At 42.5% G+C, this 19970-nt stretch overlaps 1 protein-coding gene across 1 annotated transcript; it reads right to left on the reverse strand.

Annotated features, from left to right (window-relative positions):
• Positions 1-2206: 2206 nt before the first annotated feature.
• sens-2 (senseless-2) lies at positions 2207-19038 on the reverse strand. The gene is made up of 5 exons (XM_017243803.3): positions 17790-19038; positions 8935-9775; positions 8399-8800; positions 7843-8024; positions 2207-3032 (listed from the first exon to the last, which is right to left on the reverse strand). Exons 1-5 carry the CDS (start codon positions 18298-18300, stop codon positions 2638-2640), a joined length of 2331 nt encoding a protein of 776 aa, XP_017099292.2. The 5' UTR covers positions 18301-19038; the 3' UTR covers positions 2207-2637.
• Positions 19039-19970: the final 932 nt, after the last annotated feature.

Below are 19970 nucleotides of genomic sequence, written 5' to 3' on the forward strand. Positions count from 1 at the left end.
CCATCTTCAATACCATTTTTTGGAAAATATTTTCCACATATAAAGTATAATTAAGATCCATTGTCTTGGGATAAGACATGATATTTACGGCGAGACAAAGGCCAGCAGATTCGGAGATCCCTGATTCAAAGACTCACGAAAGGGGTGCGAAGCTGTTGAAAAGTCTTTAGTCATCGCCCCAAAATGATTTTCATGTTCAAGTAATGATGGCGGCAATAAATTCGCATTAAGAACGCCTCGAATAACTTCAATGGCAGGCAGATGTTTTCATGATCATCTTCTGAAATTAAAATTACTTTAAAATACCCCAAAACAAAAAGAAACACTTATGATCCTGACTGGCTGATCCATCGACCCCTCTGGCCATCTTATGATGGGAATACCTAAAGCTAATTGCGTTTAATTCGTTCAAAGAACCCGCATTGTAACTTCATAATTTTTACTTTTTGTTTTATATGCAATCATAAAAACGCTCGCCCAATCAATAATGTGAGAGATCTGATCCATAATCCAGTAGTACGAGTAGTATATTTTATACCATTCGCTCAACTCGTGCCCGCGGACGGAAGTTGCTGATTTTGTGACTTTTTCAGATCGTTTAAGATTGATTGATCAATGTTTTATGATCACCTACGCCTCGGTCAACGACTCGCAATGGGACTTTTGATCTTGGGGCTTTGCTTTTGTTGCGGGCGGCATGGGCGTTTGTTGATTAAATCGCAGGATGTTATCGATCATTGCATAAATTAACATAACAGGCTCCTCCATTTCCATTTCTCCATGTATTATTCTCTGTCATGTTTCTATTAATTTTTATTGCTTCTATGGTAATTGCAAGACATGATGAGGCGATTGATTGGTAATATTTTCACACATTATTTGGTTACTATATGTGGGAAGTTGCTCATTTTAGCTTCCAAAAATGTTGTAGTTCTTTAAATATTTATCGTTTAATTTTAATAAATAAATTCCCGTAAAAAGGGTTCTTTTTAGTTCTCAAATTCCCGGTTTAAAAACTATGTATTTCCCATAAATAATTTATTGCCATCACTCCAACTTCGAACCCCACTCACCACACCTTTCATTTAACTCCAAATAGACAAACTGTCATATGCAAAAAGTAACAGATATGTGGATATCGAAAAGTAACTCACCTTTTTAAATAAACGACTATTTGCGAGACAGACGGAAATATTTTTTATTGATGAAATTGGTTTGGCCAGAGAGCTCGACTCCATTTGCAAAGTAGACAATTTTCCGGTGTGCAAATTGCAGACTTGGGAATAGAAAAAGAGCGAGCGAGGGTGTGTGGGCGAGCTTATGTTCTTTCCAAGGACCTCCGCCGTTTGCAATTTGTATATTTTTTATTGTCAAATTTTGTATAAAGCGCCAGAGACCAGACCGCCAAGAAGAAGGTGGAAAATTCTACAGGATCTAGATGGTGGATTGGGAAATGCTTACCCTTGTCTCGTACGTGATACTTGATATCTGCGGCTGGACACGTTTGGGAATTGGAAGCCAAATGCAGGATGGTTTTACCCACTCATGATTTAATCATATAAGTTTGAAGACTCTTGTTTGTCATTCTGCAGAATATGTTTTTGATTTTTGAATATTTTTGCTGACATTTTGGATTATTGGATAGGTGCTGGGCAATTCCATTTATTGTTTCCCAAACTAACTATTGACATTCGATCCCCTTAAAGAAAAATTTCAGCTTCAAGTTTGCTTAATAAATTCAATTTATTTTTGAAAACATAAAAATACTTAGAATGTAGATTAATTCTTGTCTTTATAATTGTTATTTTAATATTACATACATTATTTTGTGTTAAACATTAAAAAGAAAATGTATACATATATATTTGTTTAGCATTTTTTACATACATACATTAAATATGTATAAATAAGTTAAAAAATTTATTAATTAGACTAAATTCATTGGAATGATATAATATCAAAATAGTTTGCATAATACAGCGATTCTGTTAAAATTTCACAACTATCTAGAAGCGAAAACTTGGAACATTTTGCATTAAATTTTCGTTTTCGTTTTTTCTTTTCTTGCATTTATTTTTATTACATTTACAAAGTACGACACGCACAGTTCATATTGATGGGTTTTTTTTTGGTTTTATTTTTTAATATTTTGTTAAATTTTGATTTTATGCTGGCACTTTAGCCATCGAAATAAAAAATTCACATACATAAAGAAAAACGTGAAAATTGTCCTTTGTTATGTCCTTACAATAAAAGTTCAGCGAGCTATATGGCAATAATATTTAAATTGTTATGAGAATTGTTGGAGACTGACTATAGTGTTTGATTTAATTCATTCTTAAAATTTCTTTGGTATTTTCATTGTTAGTTTTTATTATGTTTTTGGCAACATTGGAAATATGGTTTAACTGGCTTATGGCTGGCTTAAAGTTATTTAAATTGTTTTAATATTCTCCTTTGGATTTAATTTCAAGCAATTTTCAATGGGAGACGGAGCTGGAAAATGCCTGACGATGCTTTTCACTTGCCATCTATTGCACAATGATTGCGGTTGCTTTGGATTTCAGTTTGGTTTGGTTTGGGGATTGGATTTGGGTGTCTGAGTGTGGGTCTGGGCCTGGGTCTAGGTCGGGGTTGTTAGACCAGCAGGGAGACCTTCTGGCAATTGAGGGTGCCCATCTGGGGAGCCCCTCCGCCCGACGCACTGGGTGCCTGGTTCGCCGGGGATACTCCTCCGGCTACTGGTAACGTCCCCGCCCCCGCTCCAGCTCCGGCTGCTGCCACTGCACTCAGTTCAGCAGAGGCTGCTGCCGCCGCCGCCGCCGACATAAAGTCCACTTTGCCCAGGTGGACGCGCAGGTCGGTGTGCTGGGTCTCCTTGTGGCGGCGCAGGTCCACCTTGCGCTGGAAGGACTTGTGGCACAGTTTGCAGGAGAAGGGCTTGTAGCCGGTGTGCTTGCGGGAGTGGGTTATCAGGTTGGAGCTCTGGCTGAAGGCCTTGCCACACACCTGGCACTTGTGCGGTTTTTCACCTGAAAAGATGGACAAGATGGAGAAAGGTTTTAGTCAGATGCAGACATACTTTTAAAATTTTTAAAGGTTTTTGTTAATGATAGCTTATGGATTTAATATTTTATAATATATTTTATTTAGGAGCCTAAATAATCATAAATCATCAAAAGAAAAAGTTGACTCCTTTGGAATGAATTCTAATTTGTGATTCATACTTTAATCAAGATTGTGGCTCTATTTTTCTAGATATTTAACCAGTGTGCGCCATTTTGAGCAACTTTGATGCTTTCATTCCACCCACAACTGATTCCTCCCCCAGTTTGCACAAAAAACATACATATATAAATGCAAAAACTGGGAGACTCCCTGCTCGAACGTCAACCCCGAACCAGAAAAAAATGTGAACGTCGCCAGACAGAAAGCATTCCCAGCCCGCTGACTTAGACCCCAAGATTCCATGTAAGTCATCTCCGCAGACCACAATCCACCCCACCCAGGTGCTCAGATCTCGTTCCAGAGTTTTAAAATTTAAACTTTTTTGGTACATCTGTGTGATGTTCTGTGGTTAAGCTCGCACTTAAAGTCAGACTCTGTGTTTTTTGCGATTCGAGCCCCCAAAAAAAAATTCTTAAAGCAATTTTGTGGTCTTTTCCCCCAGTTTTCAGGATTTCCTCCCTATTCTCTGCTTTATACTCCATTTATTGCTCATTTTCATGCTGTTGAATTTTTCATTAGGGGATTTGCGGAGAAAACTGCTTTCGAAATGAATGATTTTTTTGGCGCCAGATATGTCATGAAATTTTTGACGTCTTGTAATCAAATCTCGGAAATTGAAAATGAAAAAATGGTATTCTTTTAGAGAAATTAAAAAGGTTTTATTTCCGGAATTTTATATTCAGAGGTCTGTTCTCTAAATTTATATTTTGAAGGCCTCTAGAAGTAATAATTTTGAGCCCCCTGAGCTATACAAAAACTTTGATTATATTTATTTTACCCCAAGAACGGTAAGGGAATATGTACATACCTACATATGTGTTTTCTCTTATCTATGGCACTCTGCTGAATGGAGATAGTGGCATAGACTTGTTGGGTTACATTTTATGTACTATATACACAAACACACACACTACCCACACACACATATACAATATATATTTATATAGCGAAGGAAGAAGATTGGGGGCGACGGCAACAAAATAACGACGACAACTTGCTAACTGGAGAGGACCTGACTCTGGGGGCTACCTACTACTGGGAATCGGGGAAAGTGTATATAAAATAAACAGAGCCGACGAAAAAAGAGAGGTAGAGGATAAAAGAAAGAGATGGGGCCACTACAGAGAGAAAGAGAGGCTGCAGAGACAGCGAAACGAAACGGAAGACAGCTTCGTTGTATATAATGGAATTGCAGCGACGTGATTGTGAAACATTCGACCGTAGGGATGTGCTCTGATTCAACTTTTAGCTCCCGCGGCATGAGGATTCCTACTTTTCTTGAGCAGCTGAAGGAGTGCTGGGATGGGGGTAACTGGGAGCAGGAGCTGGAGCTGGAGGAGGTCGAGCAACAGTAAAATTGAGTCGTCAGGCAAAAGTTGGCTCTCATCCGGCCTCACCGAGCATGCCTGATGCAGGAGCTGAAGGGTCTCTGGCCCGTTTCTGGCTCTGGGATCCCATGGCTCGGGGCACGTTCGTGCACTATCGGCACAAATAACGTCACGTAGTCGCAGAGATTATAGAGCAGCTTTTATTATTTATCACGGCCAAAACGACCCACGAACACTAACGAGACCAAAAAAAAAGCAGAAAAAAAGGCAAAAGTAGAAAATAGAAAGAAAAATCCCGTCGGCCGTCGGCAAATTAGAGAAGAAGCTGGAAGGATGAGGGTAACATCCATGTATCCAGTTCTAGTACTCTAGCTTATGTGCCAGGGTTAATTTTTTTGTTGGTTTCCTATTTCAAGGATTCTTATTGCAGCACATTGTGGAAATACTTTTAAATCATGGCTGCCAGTTGAATTGCTTTCCTTTTAGTCTTCTTATATTTTATGCTTTAGTTTACTCCACCCCCCATTTACTCCTTCATTCTGCATTTGCTTCCTAATTCAACACGTTCGCCACATATCTGATGGCTGGGAAATTCGTGCTAAGCGGTGAGAGCCAAATCACGCATACGCCCCGTGGGCCAAATGGCTTTGGGTTGATTTAATGCAGTGGTCGGCACCCCAATACATTGATATGATTTTACCGCATTAGTGTTAGTAACGAATAGCAGAAAGTAGGCTGTGAGCATGACGTTTCACACATTTATACTGTGTGTGTGTGGCAGAGCTCGGGCAGAGAAATTTCCTATGCCCCCGAGATAGGGCCGTGCCGACCTCTGATTTAATGGAACGGATTTGACGTCTAGTTACGAGGGGTTATTGTATATTTTAGGGTTTAGATTAAAAATCAAAGCAGTTGTTATTTAATAGAGTGAGAAGTTGGTTACATTTTGTCTAAACATTATACAAAATTATAAAAATACTTAATAAAATAATAAAAGAACAGGTAAAAACTATCTTCTCTATATGTAAGTATTCATTTCAATGAATAGATTGTTTGGAAATGGCCTAGTTTTATTTTTATACCTAAGATACATACTTTTTTTAAAAGTCTTAATAAATATAAAATTGTAAAAGCAACAATTTCCACTTTAAAATATCGATTTTGTTTTTCTTTACTCACAACACCTTTTGAACTCCCAGCCACCTTAAGATTGAACTTTGGAATGGAAAACAAAAGTCATGAATAAATAAAATATCCCTATAATATTTGTTTTTTACCTCCGCCTTTTTATGGCGCATAAATTTAGGAAAAAGGAAATCTGAGGCAAGGAAATAAAACCGAAACACAAGAACAACAAGAGACGGAAACGGAAGCAAAACACGGGCCAAGCATATAAAAACCTTTTGCCAAAAAGTAAATACGAAAACTGAAGAAAGAATCCAGGCCAAAATGGGGGGGAAAAAAATAAAGAAACGTTGAAATTGTTCAAGGAAATCACATCAACTGAAGATAGGAAAAATCTGCTGTCTGGGATGGAAACACGTCTCGGGAGTGTAGAGTGAGCCGGGCAGGAAGGAACAAAATTAAGGATAAGTCGTAAAGAAAGCAAAAAAAGAATTCACCAGAGGAGAACCGTATAAAAAAAAAAAACCCAGAAGAAGCAAAAATAAAACAAAACAGTTGGTTGGGAAAAATCTCGAAATGTTGGAGCCAACATAGCCACATGTGCCACTTCGGCCAAAAGCAGTTGGAGGAGATTTCAGGGGCGCCGTAAGGGAGGAGGCACACGTCCTAAATCGAAGTCGGCGAACGATAAAAATGTCTGGAATATTTCTCTTTCTCTCTTTTATCCTTTCTCCCCCATGTATATGTATGTGCGTGTGCAGATTTCTCTTTCAGTGATTTTAACCGACGCACAAGTAAAGGAGGTCTGCTTATTAAAGGTTATTATCCTTGCCATTTGTAAACTGATTTGAAGGCAGACTGGAATTTTTGCTTTTTATGCTTAATGATCCAATATTCGTATATAAGAAAGAAAAATCTGGATGTTTGGCACAGAAACGATTGCGAATTTATATTTTATGAGTGGATTAGGCAAATAAATGAGGATTTGTTTGGTATTTTAGGTTATCTGGGTTTTAAAGGGATTACTTTTTACAATTGGAGGGGGTTTCTATTAGTTTTTTGGTTTTAAACGCATTTATTATATAATTTGAACTGTTTTTACTTGGAAAACAAAAACTTATTCATAGTTTTTTAATTAAAAATTCGAAATATTGATATAAGAATGATTTTTTTCTAATTTTTAAAGAAATCTGAAACACCCCTTTACCTTAAAAAACTGACTAAAAATTTTAATTTTTTATAGCACTGGCTATAAACTTTCATTTCAAGAGTGGGAGTGTGTGTGTGTGTAAACCAGAATAAATCGCATTCGAGATTAGAAATTTTCACGTAGACATCAGGAACTTGAAATCGATGCTAATGTGCCAGCCAGCCCCACCCAACGGTATTCTCCCCTTTACTGCCTCCACCTATCACCCTTCCACCAAACGGTTTCTCACTCCCATTCCCTTTTTTAGAGCTGCTCCGCAATGGCGTTTCAGTTCCGTTTCGTTTTCGGGGGTGTATGCACCTATACCACTGCACCGCGTGTCGATGTGTGCGTCTCGTATTTGTTATTCGTGTGTGTGTGCGCGTATAAAACAGAAAATCAAAATCTCTTGACTAAATTTTTCATTGGTCGGCTGTGATTTCACTGTCCGCCTCTCGCTCTCTCGCACACACACACACCGCCGCTGAGGGTATCTGTGTGCGAGTATCTGTGTGCCGAGTGCTTCCAGTACATAGCACCATTCTGTTGTCCTCGCTTGCCGATATTCTTATCAGAAAACAGCAGCTCTCTGCCTGTCTCTCGCATGCTCTCTCTCTTTTAGTTTTGATGGCGTGTGTCTCTCAGCGTGGTGTTCTCCCTAGTGACTTTCCGGAGAGTAAGCTGGGTGCTCCATTTTTTTGCACCCCATTTCCGGTCCCCTTGTTACCCCCCCCCCGGCGAATCTGATCTATCTGCTTCTGCCGATGGCAACTGTAATTGCAACTGGCGACTGCGGCTTTCGGTGGTGGTTCGTTCAGTACTTTAATGGCGGGCTTTTCCCGTACTCCCCCTCCCCAAACAGACAGCCCCCAGTTCCCTTCCACCACATCCCCCATTTTCGTTTAAATCTTTGTTTTTAGGCTATAGCTAGGATTCACGGATTTAATGCTAAGTTTTTTATCTGTATCTTACCTGTATGTATGTAGGTGTGCTTCTTCATGTCGCTCTTCTGATGGAAGCGCTTGCCACAATAGTTGCATGGATAAGGCCGCGTGTCGCTGTGGATGAGCAGGTGGGTGGACAGAGTGCTGGAGCGCTTGAAACGCTTGCCACACTGCTTGCACTCGAACACCTTCTCCACGTTGTGCACCGCCCTGGAAAGCGAATGGAGAATGGTGGGCCAAATTAGTAAGGGTCCTGGCGAACGAGCTTCTGCCTTAATTAAGGCTTGGCTTAAATCCCCCCGAGGCACCGTGTTTTAACTACAGCCACAAAGGCAAACATTTGGTCAGGCTGAAATCCAGCCATTTTGGCTAAATTAAGTAATGCAAAGTGTCCACTTGGGTCCCAGACGAGGACAATGGTTAAAATGCACTCGAAGAAATTTGTAAATCCAAAAATTAATATTAAAGATATTTCATTCGTACAAAACCTGACCAAATGATTGCGAAAATGGCAAATTCCTATTTATTTTCAGTGTAATTAAGCCACGCCACCCACTCCCATTGCGGTAGAATTCTCCACATACCTGTGCTGGCTGAGGCTGACCTCGTGGCCGAAGGTCTTGTTGCACAGCTCGCAGGCGTAGGGCTTCTTGCCGTGGTGTGTCCGGCGGGAGTGCACCTCGAGGCCGTGGGGCGTGGAGAACATCTTCTCGCACTTCATGCACGAGTACAGGTCGCTGAATTGGTGCAGGCCCGGCCACTTGGCGGCCATGTGGTGGAAGTGGTGCAGGTGCGGCGAGTGTGGCAGACCCAGATGCCCGCCGTTGGGTGGCACGCCGACTCCGACGCCCACTCCAACGCCGACGGCTGCCGCAGCAGCTGCCGCCGCCGCCGCCGCTGCTGTAGAGTTGTTTTGTCCGGCGGTTTGGAGCGGCACCATGAGACTCCGTAGTCGGAAGAGATTTTCCTGCGAGTCCGGATGGTAGCTGCAGGGAATGATAAAGCGTGGGTTAGACATTTAATTGAGGCGAGCTAATTAAAATGGGTCCCGAGATGGACACTGTCCAGGCCCGGTGCCGGGTCCGGAGAGCTAAGGACTTTAGGAAAGTATCCAACTTACCCCGCTGCCAGTCCGGACTGCTGTTGCTGTTGTTGTTGCTGCTGCTGACCTTGGTGGAAGGCGACGGCGGCAAAGAAAGGAAGGGCGGGCGAGAAGAGCGGGCGCTGGAACATGGCCGCATCATAGTTGGGCGGATAGCCCTGGCGCATGGCCTCCAGGGGATTGAAGGGCATGGGCAGGCCGCTGGCGGTGAGGTGGCTCAGCGGAGGACTGCGTGGCGTCCGCCTCTGGGGCGGCTCGTCCCTACGCAGCAGAGCCGATACCGAAAACAGATCCGACTTCTTGGAGCCTATACTGGTGGTGCCACCATTGGCGGTGATCAACAGCTCGGAGGCAGATGCAGAGGCGGAGGCGGTGCTGGGCGAACTGATGCGTGGACTGCCGGGTGGCGAGTCCACCTCCAGCTCCACGGAAGAGCTGCTGGAGTGGGAGCGAGAGCGCGAATGGGAGCGGGAACGTGATCTCGACCGGGAGTGCAACGAGCGGTGCGAGTGGTGCGACTCCGTATCCTCCATGTCGATCTGGGAGGAGCAGCGCGATGGACTGCGAGACCTCGACCTGGACCGGGATCTCGATTGTCTTCGCAGACGTTCGCTGGCGCTGATGAAGGCTGGCTTGACCCGTTGGTGGTTGCTACTGTTGTTGTTGTCGTTGTGGTGTGGAACATGTTGCTGGTGTTGTTGGTGTTGCTGGTGATGTTGCAGTTGATGGTTTTTGCTCAGCATCGAGATGGAGTTGTTGTTGTCCTCCAAGGGGGCCAGTGGCTTGAGGCCAGCGGCCACCATGGCCGTCAGTTGTTCAGTCTTGACCAGTCTGCTTATGCTAAATGCCAGAGATGCATCTGAAAAAAAGGATACAGAAATGAGATACTTTTTTTTAATAATTGTTATTTTAATGGGGTAACCCCTTTCCAAATGCAAATAAACATTTAGCCAAATCAGAGCGAATCGTATACAACATCATCAATCACTCCGCAAAAAAAAAACGACGAGTAGGAATAACTTCGAGGGGGAAGGGCACCCATCCACCTGTACAGCCTCTCACACACATTCATACACGGATGTTGGAGGATGCCAGTTGGCAGCGTATCGAATTTCAAATGTAATTATTTTCGTATTCAATCGCCTAATCCACCTTACATGACCATTAATTCACCCTAATCAACGCATCCTTCCGCCCCTTTCCGGCTGGAAATCGCTTTCCGCATTTGACATCAACGCGTCATCATTTGGCATCGTCACCCCGAAATTGTTGGCCAGCGATGATGGCCGTGGACAGAGATACAAATCCGGAATCGGATACGGATACACGGCGCCGGCGCTCAGGGTGAAGTCGGCACGCCCCTGGACAAAGGCAGCCACCCGACAAATGTTTCAGAGTTGATAGGAGCTTTGAAAGTGATTTTTTTTTAAAGGAAAAATTTTCTTAGTGAATGAATTAGTTTATCATTTTTTAAGAGTCATTTTTAGGGGTAATTTTTTTTAAGTTTAAGCTACTATAAAATGCCTTAATCTATGTGATAAGATATCTTCTCATAGAGTCATCGTTATTGACCATTCTTTTGGAAAAATCCCCTTGGCATTGTGAAAGATGAACTTGTGCCTGGTGCTCCGGCCAGGAGTACACATGCTCCGAGTCTATCGCCTGTCGAAATGAAATAATAATAATGTGCGTTTAAATAGAACATCTGTTCGGTCCACACTCGGCTAAATGGAGCATGACAAAACAGAAAACACACAGCCAAACCGGAGCAGGGCAGGGAAACTCCGGCGACATTCCGCGTGCCGCATATTGACGCAGGCGCACGGCTGCCAGGGGCGTCGTGATGCTCAGGGGGTCGGCGAGCGGTGATGAAAGGGGTACACACACACACACACACACAGGAGGCTGAAGGCAAGTGAAAACCGCGACGAGGCTGGAGACTGGAGGCCGGAGGCGAATCGAATGAATGAATGAATCCGCATCGCAACAAAAGAATAACAATTTGACAACATTCTAATTCGCCACGCAGATAAAAGTAACTACCGGGGCATCTCGGCTAAAGGGGGGGTGGTGTGTGTGCGGTGGCAGGGAAAAATACAGGGGCGGGACTTTGATTCCTATGGCCTGCTATGGCAGGCAGTAGTCAGTGAGGCGGCAAAACGCAAAGCCAAGTAAATATAAACAAAACCCACGCAGAAAATGCGAAAAATGAGCGAATTTTCCTTGCCGCACAGTCTGTGTATCCATCAGATACATAGATACACTACAAGGGTGGTGCGTGGCGGCTTTGTCTTCTTTCCTGCCACAGTGTCAAGTGTTTTTATTGCCCTTCTGTCGTTCTATGTAGTTGTTGTTCTATCTGTTGTTGTTTTTATACGAACTTGGCTCTTTGGATTTTCCGTTTTTGTCACTAAGTGCTTTTCAATATTTAACATATAGACAGGATAATCACAAAAAGAGGGTTAAAGGGTCTAGAAAAGGTGTTACTTGGGTTTTGAAAAACTTCGTTTTATTTTTAATATTTATATGATCTTTGACAGTCATAAAAGCGTCTTTAATGAGTTTTTTTTTAATAAGGATTCAAGAGATAGGTATAGTCTCTTATAAGACTTTATAAAGCATTTTTTTAAATATTTGACTAAAACATTTATTTAATATGTTCAGAGTACGAAACAAATTATAACAAACTATAATACCCCAAATATTTCCATAACAATAATCAAAAACTAAATGTTAATCACTAACATTAAGCCAAATGTCGATCTCCCGAGTTGAACCTGACACCCCTGAACCCTTTCTATTGTATATCTAATTATGCACACAATCGTCCCGAGTGGATTTTCATTTTCCCGGCACCAGCCAGAAACGAATTCGAATCAAATGGCCAAAAAGACCCAAAAGCACAACCACCCAATGAATTCCAGAACTGGGTGGAAGCCCAGAGCCCCGCACAATATGAGGGAAATAAAATTGGAAACGTTTAACGTTTCGGCGGAAACTAGTGAGCTAAAAGCAACCCCAAGGACCCGGACAAGTGGCTCTTGGTGGCTCACGTAGAGCGACTTGTTTAAACGATAATAATGAGCTTAAGCATGTGCCCAATGCCGCCTCGGGGTGGCAGGCCATTCGGAATCCGGGCTCTGGATTCTGGAGGCAGGACGCTGGAAGACAGTAGGCTGGCTGGCAAAGTAGCAGCAACGCAACGACCCTCAACGCCCGGCAGTAAAGTCATAAATTTGTGCACATTAGACATAGCCGTCGTCCACCCCCCTGAACCTTGCCATCAGCCCTCAAAACCAACGCCCCCACCTCCGAAAAGCCATGCGTTCGACGTTCATCTGTTTTTATCCGCCCGGGAGCAATATTCACGCACTCCACGCACTTGTTCACATAAAAAAGTAGAAGGTAAAATAATTATTCGACACTGCATGGTAATTGAAATCATTGTTATCCTGTGCCCTGTGTTGTCCTTCCTGTCCTTCCCTCACTTCTCTGGCTTATGGCAGGATTATTATTATTTTGGGGAGATTTGCAGCCATTACAGTTTGGTTTGGGTTAACGATTTTCGGTGGGGAGGCTTGTATAGAAGGTGTTAATTTTTGGAATTTCAATTATAATTACACGGAAGTTGTGCGAAAATTGCTTGCCAAGTAATTGGAATAGGTTTTTGTTATGCTATGGGGTGTTTTAATATAATACTCTGATATGTTATGATTATTACTTTTAATTTTGAAAATTATTATGCAAATGATGTGTGATTAAGATAGGGAGTCTAATAATTGTTTCTAGTTGAAACTATTGTTGCTTATTTAAATAAAAATAGTAGTTTTGTTTTTTTTATTAATTTATAAGACCTCTTATAAGTGCAAAATCAAAAAAAAAGACCGTCACTGGGCAGCGGAGTGGGGGCAAAGTATACTACTATCGATTCGATCAACTCGAACATTGCAACAGTAGTCGGGGAGTGGATGGCTGAATGGGTCGTAATATTATAAAAACAAATTCTGCTTTCGGCAAATATGAAAGTGGAAATGGCAAAAAATAAAAACAGAGCAGTATAAATAATAAAGAGCCCCAGCGATATGGCCAGAAGAGGGCCATAAACTGCGAACGGTTAGATAGATTAGGCCATGATTTGGTCTGTTGGCATGCCATACGAATGTGTGCATGATTTACGGATTCGTTGAGATTCCGATTTCAACTGCGGATTGGATTTCGATTGAGATTTGGATTTCGTTTCGATTTGGATTTCCTAGCCGAGGTGATAGCATATCAGCCGCAGAGAACGAGCGAATCCCGAGCTCTTTAGCTCCCATAAGCTCAACTCGTTGAGTGGCATTAGATGGCATTAGGGATTGCGTATCCAAACACTCGACAAGCTCCAAGCTATCAAGACAGTTGGTAGGACAGTTGTCCAGATAACAGATACCAGATCCCAGCCGTCGGCAGTTGTTCTTTGAAATGCCACCCAATGCAATTATATTATTTATTTTTACACTGCAAATCAATCAGAATGCCAATGCCAATGCAATGAGTGACTCTTCTGCCCCGACCCCATCCCCGTGCCGAACCCACCTTTTTTTCCCGTGTATTGCACCCTTTTCCCAGCTGCTTATCGCCGGGCCATAAATCAGGAGGCTATCTAAACTTTAGACTACAATTTTTTACCTTTTTTTCCCTCTTACTGATAAATGACATTTAATTGCCGGCCACAGGGAACAGACCGTTTTCACTTTTCTTTTTTTGTATTTTATTTTTATTTTTGGGGTACATGCCTATATTTAAATTTCTTAGATTTCAGTATCAAAAGGTAATAAAACTTTGTTCAAATGGAGATTCATTCATAATTTGCGCAAACTCATAGCAGTGTCTGTGTATTTTTTTGGATGGATGGTTCAAAGGTACATGCGAGTTTCTGTTTAAGCGATATAATATTTTTAGCCATATCGGACTGGGGCTCGTATTTATTGTTGTTATAAGCTGATATCTACTCTGGTAGCTTTTATGACACTACAAATTCGATATCGAAAATCGCAGTTTCTCATACTATCAGCAGCGGGATCGGGAGTTTGTCGATCGAGGCGACTCTAATTTCAATATCCAAACAGCAAACGTGACAAATGGCGGGAAGGGTTCGCCCTGGAAATTGATTTTTCTTTGCCAAACACACTGGCATGATGATAAACCTGGACAGACTGGACTGGCCTGAAATCGAGGGCATAAACAACAACTGAAATGTGAAAAATAAATGGGAGGGGAAACCATTCTATAACAGAGTCTTAATGTTGCACGAACTATATAGTCTGAGGTCTGAGGTCTGAGGTCTGTTGCTGTTTGTGGCCTTTTGTTTACTTATCGCTTACTTTATGATACTTTTACTCTTTCGATTTTACAACTGGCCACAGAGGATATTGACATGTTTAGATGTCGTTATGTATTTACCCAGCAGATCGTAAATCATAACGCGTGTGCGGTGTGTGTGCGTTGTTAACTATCTGCACTCCTCCCAGGTCGTATCTCTCGGATACTCTGTGAGTTTTTTGGGTGCATTCGGAGGGGATTTGGCTTTCTTTTCGATTTGGCTGATGGCCTGGCTTGGATATTGATATCTTTATAGATTTACAATGCCCAATTTTCGTCTACTTGTGAGAAGTTGAAAAATATATGACAGGCGATGAGTTGCCAATGATTACGACGTGTGTCATAAATATTTCATAAATATTGCTCAGATTTTCGTTGCGACAATTTGTTATTGATCAATAATGTACTTTGTGATGGTATTTATAAATGTAGGTGAGATATACCGAACCTTAAATACACTTTATGTTTATAAATGCTATTTCTAGGGTGTCTTAAAGTATTAATATCTTTCATTGAAAGTCCTTAGATCCAAACTAGTGAATAATACTTCCACATCTCTTAATACTTGAATGATAATGTCACCCCAATATGTATTAGATCTAATCTAATTGACAATATTCCTAGAACCTGATAACCTGGAGCTGAAAAAAAACGTGTGCATGTGTCACCGATTGACAGCCTTTTATTTATTCGTTAGGATATTTCGATTGCCTTTTTAATTGATTCCAATCGCTGTTCAATTGTTTGGTGTGATTGAAAAAGGCTCAACAAATTTATTGCTGAATTTATATCGATGAATTCGGCTAACCATATATTTATAACAAACACCTCTACAACCCGATAGGCTCGCCACATAAATCATTAATATTATTTATACACCGAATGTATAACGTTTTCTGATTTTCAAGGCACTCGTTTTGATTTTCGGTCTGATATCATTTGAAAAGTATTTCTCGACGAGGGCGTCTTCTTTGTATATTTGAGAATGAATCAATGCTGATGAGAGGTCTCTGATCAACTAGTTTGTGTACTTTCTGCCACTTAACCTATCGACCTTTGGCGACTATTAGTTGGGTCTTAGTCTGGGTCCGAGTAATTTTCACAATTTAACTTAATTCGTGACTCACGGAGTGGCGGTGTCAAAGTGTCTCGCTACGCATTAGACTCGCAATCGGCAGTGGGCACAATTAATTGAGTCATACGTGGCGTATGTGGAATATGAATGGAAATTAAGATCATCCACAGATGGGTGGGTGGGCTAATATGGTAAGATGCGACGAAAATTTTCGATTGACCTCAAGGGGCAAGGTTAGCCACGAGTTAATGAGATGATAAACTCATTATGCTGGTTTTGGGTGGGTTGATGGGAATTAAACCAACCAGGGAGCACTTTAAAGCTTAAACTTGTTTGGGATAACCTCTCTTTAAAAGTAATCAAGCCCTTAGACCCCAGAGATTTTGCATGTAAGAGATCCCAGCCATGGGAGGGGCCAATCAGTCACCGGAGGGCCAACAAAGTACGGCCACAGCGACCAATATATTGTCCCACCAAAGACTGCAAAAAATATTCCAACAAACAAAGCGAAATTCATGTTCTTTGTGGGGGTTTGGGGGTTTGGGGGGGAAAAGCTTGTCGCGGCAAACGGAATTGAAAATTCAGTGTGTGCGAACAGATGTGCGAGTGTGTGTGTGAGTGAGTGGTTTTTCCGCATATCCATGCCCGTGTCGGAGGCTAAAAACATATCCGTGGGATACATGTAATGCCGGTAAATGAAATCCGCTTGTCGCTGCCTGGATGCCACTCGCTCTCTCTCTCTGCCCCCAAAAAGAGAGACCAAAGAGAGGATGAGCAAAATATGGGGGCAAACACACACACCCATGAGTGTGGCAGGCTCCCATACAAACACTCATTCATTCATTCAATGCCCATATTTGAAATTCAACAGCGATGGCGATGACAACGGCGTCTGCCACCAGCTCACACAGATACTAACCCACACTATAGCATCATCCATCTGTGTATCTGGACGGCACTGGACTGTGTATCTACAAGTTTGTCCATTTGTTTGCCTTTCGCACCCGTATCCGTATCCGTATCTCTGTATCTGTGTATCTGTGGTTCAGCTATGGATTTTTCAATCCCCGATATCCATTTTCCTGCCCCATGTCCACACCGAAGATTTGCACATTAAGCGTCGCACACACACACACAACACACAGGACATTCGTACATATATGATTTCCTCACAAACACACTCACACAAACGGAATAATGAATATTTGCTCCTGCTGCCCCATGAACCATTTTTGTTTTCCTCATTTTCCCCCCGAACTCAGCTTTTGGTTTTTTCCAATTAAACTGACACCGAGCCCAGAGCCTTTCGGTGGTGGACCCCCAGGACTCCCGTGGTGGCCACTGGCCGTGGATGGCCAGCCATATTTAAAAATCACACATTATTCAAATAAATTTTTAAAAATTCCCACCCCGCCCCTTTTGACCAGCCTTTTGGGGATTTGTCGCAGCTCCGGTTGGGATCCGCGTATCATGCTCTCGGTGTTGTTGATTCTCGATTCTTTTTTCACGATTTTAATTAACTTGGGGAATATGAGATGTGGCAGGAAAGGAATGGGGGCTTTTTCCAATCTGCTGGTGGCTGCATGTATTTGCATTGAAAAATGGTGATACGAAAAAAATAGGAATACATCTATTTCATTGATTTTCAGATGTTTAAAGTGGCTAGAATATTTATATTCATAATTTTGAAACTATGTATATTAAAGATAATATAATATTTATCTGACTTTAAAGGTCTAATTTAAGAAGGGGCTATCTTTGTATTTTTTTTAAAGCTTTTTATTCTGCGGTTTTACTTTTAAGTTGTTTTTTGTTTGTTTGTTGGAATAATTTTCACACCCAAGAAACATGATTCATTTTAAAATAAAAATAAAACTTATATTTTATTTCAAGTAATCTTGTTTGTTGATAATTTGTAAAGGTTAAAGCTAAATGGAAATACTTTTTAAAAAAAGTTTGGGTTTTAGAAAGGTATTTTTTACACAATTAGACGTTATTTTATTAACCAAAGAATTTGAAGAACAAGTAAAGTCAAAAATCAAATATCAACGATAAAATCTTAAAATCTTCAAACTTTTGGTATTAAATTTTTCAAACCACAGCTTAAATTCATTATAAACATTAAATTTAAAGTCAAATTGCTACTCTTCTAATCGGGAAAACAATTGTATGACTTTTGAAAAGATTATATTAAAAAATAAATAAGATCCAAATAACTTTTGGTTCAAATAAGCTGAGCATAGTGATATATTCTAATAGTCTTGAAGCCAACCATTAAATAAAACATCTGGTATTTATTAATTTTAAAAAGCTAAAACCCAGTAAAGCGCTAAAATGCTAAAAAAGTTTACAAAAATTAAAAATTTTAAAGTGAATCACAAACAATTTCCATACAAAATATGTATCATTTTATCACATAATCCCATCAGAAACTTACCGTCGGAAGTGCGCTTCTTGGGCAGCACCGCTTTGAAGGCCGACATGGGCGCATAGTCGTGCGGCGACGTGGAGCCCGGCGGCATCTGCGGCTGCGGAGGATTCTGAGTTGGCTGGGGCTGCGGCGGCGGTGCCTGCTGATGGTGACCCAGGGCCGCGTCCACGGAGATCTGTGCCTGATGCATCCGCTGGTGGAGCAGCTGGGTGGGTGAGGGTATCGTGGCCATCGCCGTCAGGGCACTTAGATCACGCACCTGCAGCGAGGCTGTGGAGACGGAGGCAGCGACGGAGGAAGGCGTACCGGAAGCGGGAGTTGAACCGGATGCAGAGGCGGAATTAGAGGCCGAGGACGACTGCTGGTTGGTCAGGAAGGGACCGGGAAAGTCTGCCGCGATGGCCGGCTTAAAGTTGCCCAGACTGTAGTCCAGGGGCAGGTGATGCTGGTGGGCAGGCGGTGCGGCCGGATGCATCAGATGCTGACCGGAAGTGGCTTGCATTTTGGCCACATCCATTTCAAACACGGTTTCAAGTTTTTTTTGTTTTCTAATTTTTATTAATTTTAAAAATTTTTATTAACTTTAGCTTTGGTTAGCTTTGATGGTTGGTTCTTTGAATTGGCACTGAAGTGGTTTTTGGGATTACGCGACGGCATGCGAGTACGAATACGATTGCGGATTTCAATGGGGTTACGGTGCGTATACGCAACGGGTCACGGAAGGAAGTGTCACAGATTTAAAGCTGCTATTGGGGCTGCTTCTGCTTTAGATGCTGATGCTGCTGCTACTGCTGCTGCTAAGCGCATAACTGCTGGCTTCGGCGTCATCAAGCGGACTGAAACCGTAAAACCTAATCACGGACCCGTGGAACGCTGACGCCGGCGCCAGGCCGAGAGTGAATCTCTGCCGCCGAGCTTGGAAAACTCTGCCACAATCGCTGCTATGGCTGCTGCTGCTTCTGCTTCTGCTGTTGCTGATTCTGCCGCACTCTAACGTTGCTGCACTTGACTTTCTGCCGCGGAACAAGCTGAATTCTCGATGCCCTTATGTGCCGCCAAGTGTTGGGATTTTCGCTAAGATTTCGCAGCGACGTCGACGTTGACGGCGCTGTCGGCGTTGAACGGTGGTTGGGGAAAAAGCGGAAGGAAGAGTGAGAGCGGGGAGCGTCTCGTTGGTTTGTTCGTGATTCACCGATTTACCGTTAGCCGTAAACCGTAGACCGTAAACCGTTGTCGTGCTATCGCAACAGCGAGCGTCTGAAAGCGACTGACGAGCAGCGTGGCAGCGGCGTTCCCACTCAGCGGTCCCGTTATCTCAACAACCCTCACCCACCCCAACCACACACATGCACACAACCGCCCGCTTCCAATTGGAATTGCGGCAACGCAACGAAATGGAATCGGAACATGAACCACCATTACTGGCCCAACTCGGACCTCTCGCTCTTGACTGCTATTGCGAGAGCGACAGCCGTCCCGCTCTTAGCCACGCCTCCTTCCAGCTTGTCATGACATGTCTGGATTTTGGTAGCTTGTTGTTGGTATTTTTAGTGCGCATACCGCTTTGATTCGTTCAAATCAATGCGCCAGCCGAACAATGGGGTGGGCGGTGGTGTGGGTTTCTGGATGAGGTGTACAGGTGTGGTGGGGGATGGTGCGTTGGCTGGGCGCGTGTTTGCCGGCCTTTGGTTTACCTTATCGTTTCAAGGGGGCGGGCTTTTTGTATTTCATCTTTTTCTTTATTTTTTTGATTTCTTCTTAACCACCGCAATCGATTTGGCAATCGGTGTTGTCTTTGCCATTTGAAGTGCCCCGCCATTTAATTTCAAGTGGTTTCTGGCATCCAAGGTGCTCGATTTTCCACCCCCATCGCCACCATTGCCAAGAAATGCCATATCCGCGTCTTCCCCCAATCGCATTTCGCCTTTGGCAACTTTGACTTGGCATTCGCGAATGGTTTTGGCCTGCTTTTATGGTTTCCATAACTTCTTATGGCTTTATAGATTTACGAACTTGCTGGGGGATCTAATCATTTGGTTGAAGTTGGAAAGGAAATTGAATTTTTTAACACATTTTTTGCCCTATTCTGATCTATGCTAAAGTAACTATAAAGCGGAAGTCTCGCTCATGAAATTTCGTTACATTTTTTGTCCGGTTAGCATCCAGTGTTGTAAAGGGTAAAGTGAA

Source organism: Drosophila bipectinata, chromosome 2L, assembly GCF_030179905.1.
Source record: "Drosophila bipectinata strain 14024-0381.07 chromosome 2L, DbipHiC1v2, whole genome shotgun sequence".
NCBI classification, from domain to species: domain Eukaryota; kingdom Metazoa; phylum Arthropoda; class Insecta; order Diptera; family Drosophilidae; genus Drosophila; species Drosophila bipectinata.